The sequence below is a fragment of the Macaca fascicularis genome, chromosome 2 (genome assembly GCF_037993035.2).
Source record: "Macaca fascicularis isolate 582-1 chromosome 2, T2T-MFA8v1.1".
NCBI classification, from domain to species: domain Eukaryota; kingdom Metazoa; phylum Chordata; class Mammalia; order Primates; family Cercopithecidae; genus Macaca; species Macaca fascicularis.
Window position 1 is genome coordinate 133,985,035 of NC_088376.1, and position 18,242 is coordinate 134,003,276.

The window sequence follows — 18,242 nt, forward strand, 5'->3', positions numbered from 1 at the left end:
ATAAGGGTGTGCTTCCCCAAGAGAAAAGATAGCATCTCTTGCACTTTTTTTTAACTTCCCAATTCTCTAAGTGGATACTTTCACTTGGAAATCCTGAGGGTAAGAGCTTCAGCCTTCCCTGATGATGAAAGCTTTCAGTGAAGATTGATTTTAATTCTGCATTGGAAGCAGCTGGTGATAAACTTAAGGCATATGCCTAACATACAATATCAGCAGGTCAGAAAGGGAAACAAACTTAGGCTGTGGCGACTTTTACTACCAGTGTGAACAACCAGCATTTTTATTGCATTTGAGAATGCTATAATGTCAGTCATTAGTACTGACTACACAACATTTTTTTTATTGTCTGTATCCGCAGACATGGAATGATGGAATTACAGTTGATGTCAAGGAATGAGTTTCTTTTATGCCTTATCAAAACAAAACAAAACAAAACAAAAAAATTCTTGTTACTGGCAGCACATATACATGAAGCACCATGCTCACAGTCCAGACTGTATCATCTTCATCAAGGCTTATGGGTAGCAGAGATTGCATGAGCTACACTGGGCCCAAGAAATGCCTTCAGCATTGTAAATCTGATTCTCAGGATAAAAAAGCAAAACTGACTTTGAAGACATCCAAAATCTCAGAAGGCTATGTCATTAACCAAAAGGTACCCAAAAGATTCAAAATCTGAATAAGCACACTCTTCTTTGTGCCTTTGGAAACGGAGCTCAGCTGGAATGTGGAAAAGAGAGGAAATATTTTTCAACTGTTTTTTTTTCATGAGAAAAAAAAAAAAAAGCTAGTGATTTACAGCATATCTTGGGTTAAGAATCCAAGGTTTTCTTTACTAGGTCTGACGGGATGCTGGGGATGGTGTTAGAGCTGTCCAAAGGTGGCAGGGCTGGCGGTAACTCTTCATGTATGTACATAAGCCTTGATACTCCATTTTGCGGCTGGTCCAAGGTGGCAGCCTTACTCATCTTACAAGACAGACTCTAGGGACAGGTAGGTTGGATCCTCATTCCTGACAGTGCATTTGTCTGACACACGGGACTACCTCCCTAATGTATGCTTTTCTTTGAGAAAAAAAGTAACAAATTTTCTTTACATCTTGGCACCTTGTAAAGTTTTTTTTTTTTTTTTATACAAAAGTTCAATAGTTTTGACACTCCCCATTGTTAATCACTACTTCACTGATAAACTTGGAAAAGTGTGACCCTGGAATTTCATCATGCAAAATATTTACTGCAGCAGGAGAAAACATTTTTTAAACAACATTTTTTTTTTTCTTTTCAAAGGTATGAACTTGTTTAAGATAGCCAGAAAGGCAGTGGTAGGATAAACACAATGGATAGGAATGTATCAAAAAACAGATTAACACACACGCACACGCGCGCGGGCGCGCACACACACACACACGCACACACACAACCTGTACAAAATGCTCCAATCAATGAGAACAGAAAAAAAAGAAATCTTCAACTATGTTACAATTTAAAAGCAGAAAAAAAAAGTTAGGGAGTTTCTCCCTCCCACATGTCAGGAAATGTCATCCAATATTCTTAAAGCAAGGATAACTAAATAAAATACATGTGCAGCATATTCTGCAATTCCATTACATACAGTAGTTTTTTTTCCAAAGCTATTTTTTTTAGTATCGTTAATATAAAGCAGTTGCACAAAAAGCAAAGGTGTTTTGACAAACAGGTGTATGCATTTATTCCTTTTTAGGAACAATATCTAAAAAAAGAACCGCCCTCTGCCCTCCCCCAAAAAAGACAAAGATTCACACAGACACATCGGGATATATGTACAACATAATAAACCCCATCCTAAAGAAGCAACTGGGATAACCCCCAGGGGATACAGAATCGGAATTGTAAAAATCATAGTGAAGTTTGCTTGCTGTAAAGCCTGAGAATTTTTTTTTCAGTTGGTTCTTCTGCAAGGCTGTGATACCTGCAAAGATATGTAAAATCTAATTTTTCTTTTTTTTTTTTTTTTTTGCTACAGTCTTTAGACTAAGCATGCAAGACATACGACTAAGTGCAACTGAGTGAAATGTTTTTTTTTTTTTTAATTTTAATCATTCCCTAAAGGTTTGAACTGAGGTATGCGTACTAACAGTTTCTCATGCTGTTATCTTTACTCATGTCTAGCTACACATGCTGAGAATGAACTAATCTACCAGATTTTTATCCTCTTTTGAATACCAAACTAACCAGCAACCACTCAGTTTAGAAGCACAGGGCCCCCTTCCCATGACCCTGTCTGGCTACTGCCTGCACATCATGAAGCTGCCTGGAAAAGTTTTTTTTTTTTTTTTTTTTTTTTTTTTAAAAAGTCTTGCGTGACCACAGACTGCCCTTTATACAGAAAGCAGAGTGAAGCTTCAAAAGTAACTGCCAGAGAAGTTTTTGTACCAAGCTTATGAGTGGATGGGAGTGTTACTTTTCTTGAAATGAAAAATGCTGACCAAAGCCTAATCGGAAAAAAAAGGAAAAATTAAAAAAACAAACTGAAGGATATATGCCAAGATAAACCAAAATTAATACAGTGATCACAGCACAGTTCTTAAACAAAAGTGGCATACAATCTAAAAACGTCTCTTCTTCTAGAAATATTATTATGTGATCTAGTTCAATTATGGAAGCTTTTCTGTTCTGACTCTAAACTGTCTCCTTTATTGGATCCTCTAAATTGCAGTGGCATACATTCATTTTTTTTGAGATGGGACTGCCTTCCTTCTGTAGCTCCTTTAATATTGTGTCCTATTTTTATCTGCAGTAGTCCCATAAAATCTCTTTAAGAGAATGAGTTTTGGTCTCTGTAGAGGTACACAAAAAGAAAAAGGAAAAATACTAGAAAAAAGTAACAACTTTGGTTCGATTATCTACTTGGTCTTCTAAATTTGCGATGAAGGAGCAGTTCTCTTTCTCAGGTTGCAATAGCCTATCGCTTGTCATTTGCCTCTAAATTCTTTTGCCTCCTTTGATCAACAATAAGAGGATATTTGGCTTCATCAGATAAAGCATAAAACAGAGAACATAATTTACCTTTGTGTAATATCTTTGGTAATTTTAGAAAAAAAGGTACAAAGAATATAAATTAAGCTTCGAAAGGCTCTCAAACTAAAAAAAAAACTATAGTCCTATATAAATAAATGACAGGAAAGTGGGTGCAGAGTGGAAGTGTGGAGGGGTTCTAAGGACTGAGGTTGTACTGACCTGTAACCATCACATTCTGCATACCATGTTTGGGACCCCCAAAGCCCAGGGCCTAATGATATCTTCTATGAGTTTTTGTGATACTGGGTTGGTGACATAATATTGCATAACAAACTGCAGTACCAAATTTGCATATTTGAAATTGACACTTTAGCATTTGCTGAATTCAGTCCTCATTAACTCCCTTAACAAGTTCAATCTGAAATCGAATTTGCATTCAAACCGTTTAATGCCACCAAGTAGGTTTGAACTAATGTATAAACTCAGTGCCGCTGCCACCCCTACTTTCAGGGCAGCTGCTCAGGGAAACCGAGGTTTTGGCCATTTTGCAAACAAAACCAACCCACACTCGTTATCACAGAGGGCCCAAGGCCCATGGTAACTTGGTTCCACAAGGGAGAGCCTTCCAAGGCCATATTGTCAGTCTAATTACTATTAGTTTTTTTAATTTTTTTTTTTCAGTGCTGCCTATGTTTCCTTGTGCTGGTAGAATGTGGTGGCATTTATTAAGAATGATGGTTGCTGCAAAAAAAAAAAAAAAATTCCAAAACACCCCTCCCCCAGCCACCCCCAATACTGCTGCATTGAATGAATCGGCATTGTTCCTAGAGTATGTCTCTCTCTTTTTTTTTTTTTCTGTCATTCATTCTCTTTCTGGCAGGACGTCACGTCTGTGTGAGAGGGCCTTCATGTGTAGAGTGCAGCATTTGGGACCTTTTTGAAAAAGACCAAAACGGAATGTTTTCTGACTTTAGAGAAACATGGTGATGTCTGAAGGAAGATGGAATGAGTGACAGAAAGCTACAAACGAGAAATGACATTCAGCTTTGTATAATAAAAACACCTATTAACATTCATCACAAGGTACAGAAAACTTTAAGCCTCCAAGAGGCCATCGGCCCAAATGGAGGCCTGAGGTCAGAACTTAAAATGGTATAGTAGAAGAAAAAAAAAAAAAGCAATACATTAAAAAGTTTGGGATAATTATTTTTTAACCCCTCCCCCCAATACACACACAAAGGCCTTCCCCATCCCAACTGGAAGCAAAAAAAAAAAAAAAAAAAAAAAAAAAAAATGGAGTAAAGGCAGTGATAATCAACATGCAGTACTGTGCAAATAGGTCGTCCATTGGAATCCTTAAATCCTGGGCAAAGGCTTGGTCTGCAGCTTAGGTGCACAAGCTCCGTCGGGCGTCCTCAGTGTCCAACGTTGGCAGGACTGCAGTTCAAAGTCTGCTGCTAAAAGTGAATCAGTTTAGCAAATTTACAACACTGATGTTGACGGTTAAGAGAGGAAAATCCCAAGTACCAAACAAGTCCATCCAATGCACAGAGTACAAATTCCTTTTTTCAACAAAAAGTAGAAAAATCAAAAATACTCCCAAATGGGGTTCTTGATGGCACTAAGAGTTAACACATTTCAGAGTTGTCAAAATGTAGTGAAAATCCTCCAGACTGTACAACAAATGGAGAACAATTTCACTGCTAACTTTTGACGTGTTTTGTTTTGTTTTGTTTTTTCCTTTTTCCAATCTTCACTCTCGGGGTTGGCCCGCCCCGATATTCACTCCATGTCCTCGTTTACTGGTTCATCTTCGTAATCTCTGTCATGGTCAAAATCTGGACTGTGGTTGGCTGTTGTCACTAAGGACAGGGGCCCTTCAGCTTCCTCTGGATCGAGGGGCTCTTCTTTGACGTGTACAGGATGCCTGGAATAAATATGCAGAGGTTCAGTGAGGGTACTTCCCAGCCCACTGCAGCTCAGGTGCACTGAAAAGTTTGGGGCAACAGAAAAGCCTCACTGTAGAACTAGAACTCTGTCCAGTATTGTCGCCTTTAGCCACACGTGGCTCTTTAAATTGAAATGAACGAAATCTTACTACAATTTAAAATTCAGTTTCTGAGTTGTGTTAGCTGCGTTTGACATGTTCAAAGGCCCCATGTGACTAGCGGTTAATTCTGGCCAGCACAGAGACAGAACATTTGCATCACTGCATAAAGTTCTCTTGGATAGTGCTGCTCTGAGTCACTAGTCTCTGGACAGGTGCGGGCCTCTCCTCCCTGGTGGCATTTCTCATACTTTGATGCACGCTGCAGTCACCTGTGGGCCTTGTTGAAATGCAGTGTGTGATGCAGGACTGGGGTGGGGCCTGAGACTCTGCATCTCTAACAAGCTCCTAGGTGATGCTGCTGGTCCTAGAACCACACTTTGAGTACCAGATAACAGGTCCCATAGTGGCATCCTGGGTGGATGAATACTGATCTTCAAATAATTACATGAAATAAGGATCTGTGATGCAACGGCAGTTTGTGGGGAGCACTGAGCAGAGGAGGCTGGGCTAATCATGGCTTGCTGTGTGTTCTGCTTTGCTAGTTAACATGCAGAACCTGTGAAAGAACTCTCCAGAGGACGACCCGAAGCGAGGTTCTATCATTAATCAACTTCAAGCAAACACAGCAAAGAGACACCATGATACATGCTTGAAACTCCAAATTAATGCATATTTTTACAAACTGTCAATAAGGCAAGAAAAGCCCTGCCAGGAAACACAAATGGAGAGGAAAAGGCTCGCTCAACACAACAATATGATAAGAAAGCAGAGCCCCAGTCAGAATAATAACGCTGTCAGCTGTAAACAAGGCAAAACATGAGGCCCGGCTGGTAGCAGCCACTGGGATGCGTGTGGTTGCGATGAGATCTGCCAACTTTCTCATTATGGACCAGCGCATGGTTCACCCGAGGGGACTGGGGTGATCACACAAAACCACTCGGATAACAATTGAGAAATGTTGTTCGTAAATCATATTTACAACTGATCCTTTACAAATACAAATAACTTTCTGTTGCAGGGCCTTTTGATATGTAAAAGAACCATTCAAGTTAAAACGGTCCCATCTCTGGGACAGGCTGCAGAAGGGAAGATTTTTAAACTGACATTATCAAGTATTAGTAATAAGAGGTGGTAACGGGGATGGTTGGCTTCCTAAATAATTAATGCTGTATGCAAACCCCAAAGGCCCCTTGAACCATTTAAAAACAAACAGAGGAGTGTTTTGGACTGCCCTCCAAGACAGGAACCTTCAGAATCAATTGACTCTAAAATCAGCACAGTCTAGAGAGAGCATTTGGTTGGGCTAGATGTTAGATAAATAGCTTTACAAAATAATTCCTTTATTCTTAAAAACTATTTGCAGAACAAAATATAGCAAAGTTGCATTACATTACATTTTATGTATGGCTCTCCATCTATTTTATTCATTATTTATTTATTGAGACAATTGTGCTCTGTCACCCAGGCTGGAGTGCAGTGGCAGGATCTCGGCTCACTGCAACCTCCACCTCCCAAAGCTCAAGCAATTCTGGCTCAGCCTCCCAAGTAGCTGGGATTATAGGGGCCCACCATCACACCTGGCTAACTTTTGTATTTTTAGTAAAATGAGGTTTCACCATGTTGGTGAGGCTGGTCTTGAATTCCTGACCTCAAGTGATCCACCCGCCTCGGCCTCCCAAAGTGCTAGGATTACAGGTGCGAGACACCATGGCTGGCCGGATACTTTTATTTAAGAGAAACAGTTGTACATCAGTGCAAGGAAGGCTGCATGGGGAGTCACCCTCCCAGCAGTCTGTATTAAGCATTATGGATGGGGAGTTTTTTTTTTAAATGGCCGCATTAGTGTGTCAGCAGTAAGAATTAGGACTGGCTGCATAATTTTGGAGGCCCAGTGCAAAATGACAATCTGGGGTCCTTGGCTCAAAAATTACAATTTCAAGACAGAAATGGCATTAAAACAAGTGCATACCAGGTGTGGTGGTGAGTGCCTGTGGTCCAAGTTATTTGGGAGGCTAAGGTAGGGTGATCACTTGAGCCCAGGAGTTCGAGTCCAGCCTGGGTGATACAGTAAGATCCCCATCCCTAAATATAAAGGTAATGAAAAGAACACATAAAACCAAGTGCAAGTGTCCTTTTAGGCATGAGATCCTGTGTGACTGCATGTCACACTTGTGAACCAGCTTTGCTAGGATACCCTACGTTCTTTTAGGAAGAATTAGGTATACTGATTATTCCTTAAACACAAACCCTTAGTTAAGGCCAGTTTTCTTATTTTTTGCCAATCTCTTTCCATTTGGGGTCATATTTTTAAATATTGTAAATTCAGCAGGAATGCTATTTTTTAAATTTTCCTAGCTTTACAATTTATAATGTTTATGGCTAGATGAGATTCCACTGTGTTGACTTATGTCAGTTTCTGAATACTAGGCATTTTAGGATCATCTTTTTTCTTTCTCTTTTACTGTTTGTATAATGCAATGACCATTTTTATCCATTAATCTTTCTACTCTACTTCTGCTGATTTACCTCCTTAGGATAAATTTCTAAGAATGGAATTGTTAGAGCAAAGGCCAAAACATCTTTATGGTTCCTGTGATTTATTGTGATATTAACTTCCAAAAGGGCTATCAATTTAAACTCAATCTCGTCAGCAGCAAGCATTATTTGTAAAAAAATATTTTGTTGCTTAGCAGGTATAAATACCTTAAATTGTGTTTCTCAGATTACTGACAAGGGTGAACATTTCCTAATGTTTGTTTCAAACTTTCATTGTTGAGAAATTTATGTTTTAGCTATATGCTGATTGAGGTTCACATGTTGTTTTCCAAACCAACATTTTCCTACTTTCTTAACTATCAGGTCTATCAATCTTTTCATGTTTACAACACAGAATTGAATGACAGAAGAATGTACGATCATATAAGACCTTGGGGAGGGGGAAGGAGGATGGGGACCCCTAGAAGAAATAGAACCATCTTCACCTTAATGAAGTTCTCACTGTATAATTTTAGACTTTGACCAATATTGTGCTAATCTTACCCAAAAAATCAGATACATGTAAAGCCCCACAAAACACAGTTCACAACATCAGAGAATATTTTGTTTACCCAATTATCCTCATTTGATCATTACACAATGTATACATGTATCAAAATAACACATGTACCCCCAAAATATGTAGTTACGAAGTATCAATTTTAAAAGCTGTAGAAGTAAACAAACAAACAAACAGTTTTCCCCCTAAACTGGTAGCCAAAATTCATGAGGGTTATTTTCTATCCAGAAGACACAGGTAATGATCCCGTCATGCCTGCTGGCTCGACTCCCAGTGCCTCATGCAGAGTTAGTAAGGTTTCGAAACTTTAGAGAAATGAAATCCAATTTCAGGACACTTCTTGGTACTGGCAGATACCCCTGGGGTGTGGCAAAGGTGTAGCACAGGCACACAGTACTTCAAAGAATAAAAAGAGGATGGGATTCCATGAAAGATACATTTGAGATGTGATGCAGACTACTGAAGACACTACACTTCACATACACTCACCGTGTCTCCTAGAAGTTAGGGCTGTGTATGATGCACCTGCCTCTCCTTGCAGACACTGCCCCCACCCTTTCTCTCCAACTCCTACTTCCGAAAGGGCTACCACTGAATAAGTGTGTGCAAAACTACACATTTCCCTTCTCCTTACATCTGAGTAATTCCTTTGTTTAGCCACTCTGGGAACACAAGAGTTTTAAAATAAAGCTGACTGGTGTTTAAAGGCATTGTGTTCTGGGGGTGTCTGCACAGCATGGAGTATTTTGCTTTGTAGCTCCTTTAGCGTCTATCAGGATAAAAGTACAATGCCCCAAAGCCATAATTATGTGACCACTTTCTAGTGTTTCAAAGGAGGAATGAAACGTAGTGGTATCTGAGTGTCACAGAAAGGGGAAGAATGAAGAGTTCTGTTTCAACACTCAGTATTAGCTAGGCTGCCTTCCTAACAAGGTCCTTCAAGCCGTGCCGTAAAGTTTATGGCTTGATTTATTCCAATAGACTGGAACAGTTGAAAAACAATTTGCATCATAGCAGGGTAATGCATATTGGACAAGAATGGAAACTCTTGTCATTACAGAATTCCCTTAATGGAAATATGAGGTCAAAAAGAGTAACAGTCTATGACACGGATAGCAGGCGCAGGGAATCTGCTGTTGACATATAATTACATTTAGCAAACAGCACAAACCTGTGAGATTTGAGCAACGCATTTTGACATTTTTATGTAGGGTTTCTTGTAAAAAATAGTTGAAACCTTTATTTCATCAAAAATCACAAAGACTATTATAAAACATAGTTTGGGTAATACTGGGGTTAATTCAAATTTGTTAAACAAATTAACCCTGCAGTGACTGTCTTTCGTACAGCAAAATCAGCATCACTCTGAACTGGTGCCTGTGGCTTGCATCCAAATATCTTTCTGTTTTAGTGTTTCTTTATACTAAATAATAGGAATATATGTCAACAAAAACTTGGAGTTCGTACAGATTATGAGAAATAGTATCACTTCAATAACTTCAGACATTTTTGCTCTAATGAGTGTTTCTTGCAGTAGCTTATACCAATTTACGTTTGTTCTGAACTTCGTTAGTATCTAAGTAAATACTCCTGTCATGACAATGATTTAAGATGAATACGAATGTGATAACAAGAGAGGCGGAAACACTAAGTTGCTTTGGAAAGGATGAAATATAGCAGCATCAGTGTGAAAGATAAACACATTCTTAAAATGCTGTGAAGTAAATGCTAAGATACTGTTCATATAAATTAAAAATGATTATTTCCATATCCGCAAAGGATGGTAAAGATCCTTTTTGAAGTGCTGTGGAGATGAAGTTCAACTGCTAGAAAATCAAATTTCAGATTTCCCCGTACCCTCCAAATTATGCTGGCAGGTAACACTTTTTTCTTTGTCATTAGATGCCAATTCCGTCTGCTCCTAATTGTTACAGGTCCTATTTTCCATTCCTATCACTCAAATTATCTTAAAATAAGATGTTGGTCAGTAATTCAGAGGTAATGTGTAGACAAGCAGCCTATTCTAGGAACTGACAGTATTGCAAACACGAAATGGGTTAGTACCTTAAAGTAGGCAACAGTTTTGAAGAAACTCACTAAAAGGGAGAGACTGTCATTCCACAGCATCTCCTGCAAAGCCAATCATTTGGAGTAACGTGGTTTCTTTGCTCTGTTTGAAAACTTTTCCTGGGAGAGAGGGGGTTATCGTTACACCAAGTTTTCTCCCATCACCCACTCACAGGGGCAGCACGGCCTCCTGGTCTCCGCCTTTCCTGCAGTTTGCAGTCCTGGTTCCATTCACATTCAGCATGGGCAACCATCGCCCATCACTTCATTCAGTTATATGTGCACTCATTATACTGCCGTCTGCTGCTATAATGCTCCTATTAATTTTCCTTTTGATATTTTAAGAGCAATCTATAAATCATGCCGCCTTTCATTTGTGCCATCATTAATGGTTGGTAATAATGCTGTGGCGTCGTGTTCGTGGTTATCGCACCACCAAGTAAACAAGCATCTTTGTCTCTCAGCTAGGTCAACATGCCCGAAAGTTGAACAAACTGCAAACTTTTTCATAGGGATGCATATTAATTTGAGGAGGAAAAAGTAGTGTGGCTTAAATAATGGCCTGAGATGTGATAAAGCAGAGGAACAAAAGCAAACCTGTTTCCCATTTTATTGCTGGGAATGGCTTTTATGGGAAAATTAGCAAATAGTCCTTTTATGCACTAACCAAGCTGAACATTTCTTGAAAGACAAACTTCCAGCTTGGTTCTGGGATACCAGAAATTACAGAAAAGGTATATAAAGCCCAGAGAAAGAGACGTCTCCCTGTGTGTACCCGGAGAGACTAGGGTGTGAAAACAAAGACCTTTTGGGTGGACCATACTCACACGGCTTGCATAGGAGATCTGCCTGGACTGCTGTCACTCTCGTTGCTGTTGGTATGCTCCATTGCCCCATTCAGCTCTTCCCGTATTGCGCTGGCTAAGTTGCCCAGAGTGGGATTTCCCATGGAAGCGGTAGTGTATAGAGGTATACTATTCTCAGCCATTGAAGCCTGTCATCAACCAAGAGAAAATTTATGAAGACACAGGTATGCAAGATGAGGAAACTACTAATTATGGGTGTACTCGATCATCTTCAGTTGGAGTTAATTGTAGCATGGCTGGCAAATACGAGTATCTAAGAGGTGTTGAAAGATTTTGCTTTAAAAATGACTCGTGGCACCTGTCCCAAGCTTGGTTTTGAAGAGCTAACTGGGGGCCAGGGGGATCAAAGCGCCTGTGGGTAGGAGGGACTCAATTTGGTCCTGCTTGGTAGTCACATGGTTTAGACAGGCTTTCGAATATGAGGTTTATGTCGGATGCGTTTTTAAGAGGAGCTGAATATTTCCAGATCACAGTGAAGTATAATGGAATTTTTATTTCTTTATCCATTTTGATGACTCCAGTATTGGATATTAGAGATTTTGATCAGATTATTCTGGCCGTACCGCTCAAACTTATGAGAACTTCCATAAACATTCACCTCTTAGATCCTATAGAAAAGGAAGAGATTATAGAATTGGAATCAATTTTTTATCTCCTCCCATCATTTCTGTTTTAATGATTTCTGAATCTGTTTAGCCCAGTTTGAGATAACTGGCTGAAGGAAACACCACATAATGTTTCAGAGTCTGACCAACTGCCTAGGATTTTAGGACTAAAGAGCTCTGGCAAAAGGAAGCTCTAAATCATATTTATTTTTGGTGCCTAAGTACATCAATATCAAAGGTTACAAAGTCACTCCACGTTGAGTGTCAGCAAAAAAGTGGGGAAATGAAAACGAAGAAATCCTGAACTTTATTTAGGATAGGTAGGATATTACTCACTTCCTGTTATACTGCATTTGAATAAAAGGGACACCAAGTCTGAAATGCACACACTGGTTACATATAGAACTGGACTAAAGTACCCATATTCGTTTCATCCGGGTGGTGATTATGACCCATTGACTTTTCATTTTACCAAAGAGGACACTTTCAAAAACTGGCAGCTGTAATTAAACCAAGATGTATCACAACTGTCCTCTTGAAGACTAGACTATGCCTGCTTTTCCATCCTAATGGGAAAAAAAGTGCAATCACAAGATGATCTGGCATAGTGACTTCCACTGGCCAGTCATACAACAGTCCAAACTATTCTAGAAATCCTGGGTCTAGAGAGAAAGTAAAAGCCAAAAGAGTGCAAAGCCAGGCTGCAGAAGTCTGTCTGGCTAGTATGACAATCGCAGCCTCACTCACTATTCAAACCCCAAAGCCAGGGCTTTCTAGGTGCAAGCCCAGTGTTAGAAGTCCTGTGCATACTCACCAATCACAGCTTTGGATAATGGACTATTTCAAAGCTTGGCCCTCTGTAAGCCCACAGCTTTTCCTTCCCTCTACTTGTAAATGTGTGTAACTGTCTTCTTTTTAAAAGTAGGGGTACAATCCTGTTTTTAGTTTCAAATGCGGTAAACTCATTTTGATGAACAGCAAATCTGAACAGTCCACACCCTCCTACAGTGTGTCCAGTAACTTGAATCAAGTACTTTTTCCAACAGCTCTTTTATAATTGCAATAAAGCCTTTTTTCTTTCTTTTTTTTTTTGGCAGAGCAGTTGCCAGAACTAGTTTTTTTTTTTTTTTTTTTTTTTTTTTTTTTTTTTTTTGCCGACTGCAGTTGGACAAGCATCTTAACTGCTTTTATCTGAGACAACAGTGGTCACACCTCTCTGTCACAGAAATTCTGCCAACTGTCTTTCCACTGGAAATACCATAAGATAAGCTCTCACAAGATAATTTCACTATTCCAAGGTCAGAATGTGGCAAAAGTGGGGCTGCTGCTAGCTTAATTGTTTTAGCAACTTCCCTGGTCAAAAATTGTGAAGACAAAATTGAAATGCTGATATGAATGTGTTCGTTGGAATGAGTTGGTCATCCTCTAGAGAAGGCAACCTTCTTGGGATGAGTATTTATTCTCTTTGGCTCTCAAAGTATTCCAGGTCAAGGCCATTACTGAAAGGGATTGGATCATAGAACATGGGCTGAGACCCAACCGCCACAGTAGTGAAAGGTATACAAAGGCAAGCACTTATATTGATCCCTGGGTTCTCAGACAAGAAAGATGTAAGTGATGAAAATCAGCCTTGTTCCTTGAAAAAATGATCAAATGGGCTGCGGAGAGATCCCAGTGCCTGATTCGCAAGTGGGCTTCTTGAACACACTCTGTTGAGCAAGTGATCAGAGCAACCCACCAAAGGTTAGAGAAATTTTCACTAACTGCTTATGCCTAACGAAGGTTTTTTTTTTTTTTTTTTTTTTTTTTGGTAGTTGATGTCCACTTAGAAGCAGGTGTGTTACAAAAATGGACTTAATTATAGAAATGGTCCTTGCACAGCATGTGGTTTCATATCAAGCTGGCACCTCTGCCAAAAAATGAAGTTGCTTAAGTAATGGTGCAGAAGTCCATAAGCACCCTCGCTCCTGGAACATTAACCACTCTGAGATCCTCAGGGGAAAGGCAGTCTATAAATACGAAGCTTTACGGTTACCCTTAGTTACTTCACTTTTCAGAGCATAATGCAATCTGTCCCAAGTCCCATGTTTTATTTCTGTAGTGGATTCTGCTGTCCTATTTTATATATTGTATATCATGCATTATGTTGCTCTAGTAATTTTTTTTGAAGATATTGTTCCACTATTATTTTTACTTGTCTTGAAAAATGGAAATAGGCGGTAATGGAAAGGAAGGCCTGCTGGCAGAATCTTTATTTAATTTGCACAGTAGAAAGTTGTCTTATGTGTCTGTCTACTGATCAGGGATCCAAACTCGTGGAAGAGAGGGAAACAATCCACTTCTCAAATCATGAATTTGTATCAATTTATTCCCCTTGCCTCATTATGGACAGAAAGTGTTCTTGGAAAACGGCAGGACAGTTTTGGGCTACTGAAGAAGATGCCAAAAACAAATGTTCAGAGATGAAACCTGAACAGTTCTGTAATGACAAAGCATACTAATTGAAATTAGTCACATAGTTAAGAGAATTCAGAGGATGGAGGATCACTTTTTTTTTTTGCCTTTCCGGCTCATGAATATAAAATGTGCTTGTAATCTTAATACTATTCCAGATAGAGCAGCCTTTAAATTCACACTTCAGAAGACTCCAGGGAAAATAAGTTACTAATGAATGGTATTTACAGTGGCGGCATCGAAGCATGCTTTCATTTACTCTTCTAAAGTTACTGTGTAAACTACAAGTAATTAAAAGAAACGCGGAAAGTAGTTTCTCCTATTAAATCTGGTTCAGGCTAAAAATAAATAAATATAATTACTGAAATGCTAAGGCCAGTGAATCTGCCTCTAAACTGACACTGGGTAAATGGCCTATCATCAATTCCCAGGAGCCTTAACACTCTTCTGGGCCTGTAGGGTACAGAGTCGTGCTCAAGAAACATCCGTTTAATGCAGAGCAAGGCCCGGGGCTCCTGTCGCTATGTCCTCCTTCCTCATCCTGTTCCCATCATGCTAAAGGTCTCAACTGTTTTTTTCATTATTGTCCCTTTTTAGACTTTTGTTTCTCTCTTTGTACCCTCACCCCAAGGAATGTTCGTATTTGCTCATGTATTATGGTCCTTTGGAAGGACACAAGACATTGTAGTATCTCAGAACCAATCTGGGGGTGAGATAGCCCCCGTTGAGAACGTATGCTACAGAGGACTGCAATGGTATTGGATGACAAATGTCAGATTTATCTACAGAATATGGCATTTAAAAGCTATCAAGATTCTCTTGGCCTGTCTTCTAGAACAGTCTGGGTAGGCGAAAAAACCAGGACCACTGGCCAAAAGGATACTGCTTACTTATGAACTCTTGAGGGGGGACCTGAGTACTATACCCAGGTACTTTAATGAAATGATACTGGAGTAGCCTTCATTTAAGAACTCAACTGTGCAATAAGTAAAAAGTTTGCTAGAAGCTGGGCTGCCTCAGGTAGCTCCTTTTTGGGTGGTAATTTCGCTACTGCTCAAAACCCACGTCTTCATCTCCTGGTACCACTGGTGATGTAACAAGTACTTGGTTTGTCAGAAGGAAATAAATACCCCGTATGATTGTTATGTAATCTTGAACAATCTCCAGGCAAACTAAAGAGTCTTCTTAGACACCTCTATTGTTTAAACAGACACGGTTTACTTGTATAAAGTGAACCAGATCCCAGATCCTCCCCACCCCAGACAAAAGCGAAGATGCTAAAGTCGACTTTAAAAGAAGAAGAAGAAATACAAAGCCCTGCTTTCTCTTTAAACCCGTGAACAATGGAAGGTCATGTGACGCAGTGGCCTATCATCCAGCACATTAATAGCTGTGCTAGAGTAATTACACTTGTGGTATTTTTGCCTCAAGTGAAATTCTGAAATAAGAGGATGGAAATTATGATACTGCTGATAAATATTAATAAGTGAACTTTTAATTTTTTTGCCACAATATTCAAAATGCTAAGCATCCCGCTAATGCTGAAGCAGCCCGATGTGTTTGCCTCCAGGGAGTGCGATGCTTTGTGCACTTAAGAAAAAAGTTTAACGGAATTAAAATTTAATATCTAATTAGAGCAAGGCTAATATATTTTGAAATGAGTAGGGGAGACCTGTGCCTCTGCTGCATATTCGGGATGGCCATTAATCTTACCTGTAAAGCTGCATTGAGAGGTGTGCAGTAGGCGTGGCTGCTCTGCATGTTTTTAATAAGGGAAGGGTTACTGTATAAGAAAAAGATAAAAACTCAAAGTTAAACACAGTCGACTCCTGAGTTCCTAGCTAAGTTCTGTTTTAAGCTTGCTGGTGTCCTTCCAAATCAGCAATTTACCCCACTACCAAAACCCAAGAAAAGTCAGGCCTTCTCCCCGTCACTGATTTGTAGGGCGGGTGTGTGTGTGCACACCTCTGGGGTCTGACTTCGCTATTCAAGGAAACTAGGTGTAAAATTCTGGCTTAGGTAATAACACGCTTGGGTCCTTCCTCCAGAGACCTCTCTGCAGATTTTTAGGAGTTAGCCTGACTCCAGACTCCAACAGGAAGGCAACAGCCTAGGAGGTCGTGCTGGGGAAGGCAGTGAGCTCACAGCAGGGGTTCCTGGGCGTGAGCAGAGAGAATCTTGGCTCCTAGTCATCTTCAAGATTTGAACTCTACAGTGACTGCTAGAGGGATGGCAGGAAGGCTTTTAAGGAACATCTACAAGGCACGTTTATTGCCAACAGGTGATGGAGAGTAGGGTATGCCAGGGGAGGGTTGTTACTAAATATGGGGATGTCTTGGGCAAATCTGGAAGGGCCTGAGAATATTTGCTGCCATCTCCATTCACGGACCAAATGAAACCAACATACTGTTGTCAGAAAAATCTCTAACCTCGTAAGGATAAAAATATTCAAAAATTATACAGGGCATACTGAGGGAAAAGGGTGCCTCCCAATAGGCAATTACCTACATTTATCAGTGGCCTTTAAAGTAAGTATACACAATAAGACCTATTTCTTTCCTATGCTTGGAACATTTTAATCATTCACTTCATTACATTTATATTCTTATAGTGAGTGAACAAACAGGAAATCTACCCCAATAGTACACACACATTTTAACTCTAACCAAAAATTCTCTTTTTACTTGGGGCGGGGGGAGAGGGGGATTATGGGTTAAACACAAGTATTTAGTTTTAGGGTCCCCGTAAGCTGCTGAATCAAAATACAATGAATATTTGCATTAAAGACGTCAAAAAAGCATTATTCAAGGCACTGGTGTTCCAAAGAGAAACGAGAGCAATACATGTACAAATCACACAATTTAGTTTCGTTGCAGAAAGCTGTGGCACTGCTATTGGTGAAATGCAAAACTACATGGGATGAGTCAACCATGCAAAGCCAAAGCAACAGCAGAAAAAAAAAACAAAAGCAAGTAAAGGCTCTTACTGTGCGACAAGCTCGTCAAAGTTTTCATCGGGGCAGTATTTGCGAGGACGGCCTCGTTGAATATGGCGGCCACGTTTAAACTCTTCATCATCAACTGTCCAAAAGGACCCAAACTCATCCTCTACTCTGATAAAGCACTTATGCAGTGAGAGGTTGGTGCGAATGGCACCCTGGGATAGGAGCAGCAGCAAAGGAGATGGAGTGGCAACAAAAGGAGACGGGGTTGGGGGCGGAACAGACATCCAATACAGGGAACAGGAAAAAGAAAATAAAATGCAATAAGCATAAGCAAATGGTTTGTGAGGGTTAATATGCATTGCCACCTAAAAGCTACTAGCATGTGATGCAACAAAGACCAGCAAGCAGGGCAGGGGGACTGGTGGGTATACAAAACAGGAGGGATGAAATGCTTTTTTGCTTCCCTTAACTGAGACAACGTGAAACCAGTTCTTTGGTCTAACACCATCTAGCAGCCAAAGCCTCTACGTTATACTTGTTAGCACAATCCAAGCTAGGCTAAGAAGTTCAAACATGGTGGACGTACCCACTGATCTTTTGTGGCCTTCGTTTTTGGAATTCTACTTCATCCACTGTCCATACTGCCCCTTTAACGTTTTCTACTCGCACAAAACACTTGTGAAGACTAAGATTATGACGCACTGCATTCTGCAGCAAGTATAAAAGAGAGAACATTTACATTTTCTATAAGAAAAGACTCCAAAAACAGCAGTAAATTCAGCCTAACAGTCCACATTTGTAAAACCATCCCCAAGAGCTGTAGCTGCCACCCCCGTGGAGGACCTTCTCATGGTTAAGGATGTCTTTTCCAAGAGCAAAAATAAACCAAAATTTTAAATTAATTGTACTTTGGCATTTTTGTCTAGTCTCTGGTAATAACTAACCAGAAGAAATATTTTTTAATATGCATACAAGCCCAAAATAGGTTCCAGAGTACAAATCTGAAAATGTTACTGTGACTTCAAAACAAGAACACATGCAAAGCATAAAACTGCCCTTTTTAAGCCCACCTACCTCCCATTTAAAAAAGGGGGTATTTTTTTCAAACCATGAAAGAGGAACACTTGGTTAATATTGCTAAATACTGTTTTGTTCTTGATGGTTTCTGGCTTTTAAAACTTCCAGAGATCTTATGAAGAATTCTA

The 18,242-nt window shown here is 39.8% G+C and overlaps 1 protein-coding gene across 50 annotated transcripts in view; it reads right to left on the bottom strand.

Moving 5' to 3' along the window:
- Positions 1–250: 250 nt before the first annotated feature.
- Positions 251–18,242, bottom strand: part of FOXP1 (forkhead box P1) — a 632,383-nt gene continuing 614,391 nt past the window's right edge. For 23 of the 50 annotated variants that reach the window (XM_074032702.1, XM_065539489.2, XM_074032690.1 and 20 more), the window contains 4 exons: positions 17,080–17,249; positions 15,807–15,876; positions 10,996–11,162; positions 2,979–4,923 (listed from right to left, as the gene is read on the bottom strand). In XM_074032702.1, the coding sequence (XP_073888803.1) occupies positions 4,779–4,923; positions 10,996–11,162; positions 15,807–15,876; positions 17,080–17,249 (552 nt within the window). In that variant the 3' untranslated portion in view covers positions 2,979–4,778. Of the gene's footprint in view, positions 4,924–10,995; positions 11,163–15,806; positions 15,877–17,079; positions 17,746–18,242 lie in introns of those variants that run through there. The other 27 variants (XM_065539493.1, XM_065539494.1, XM_065539490.1 and 24 more) reach the window with 4 other exon arrangements.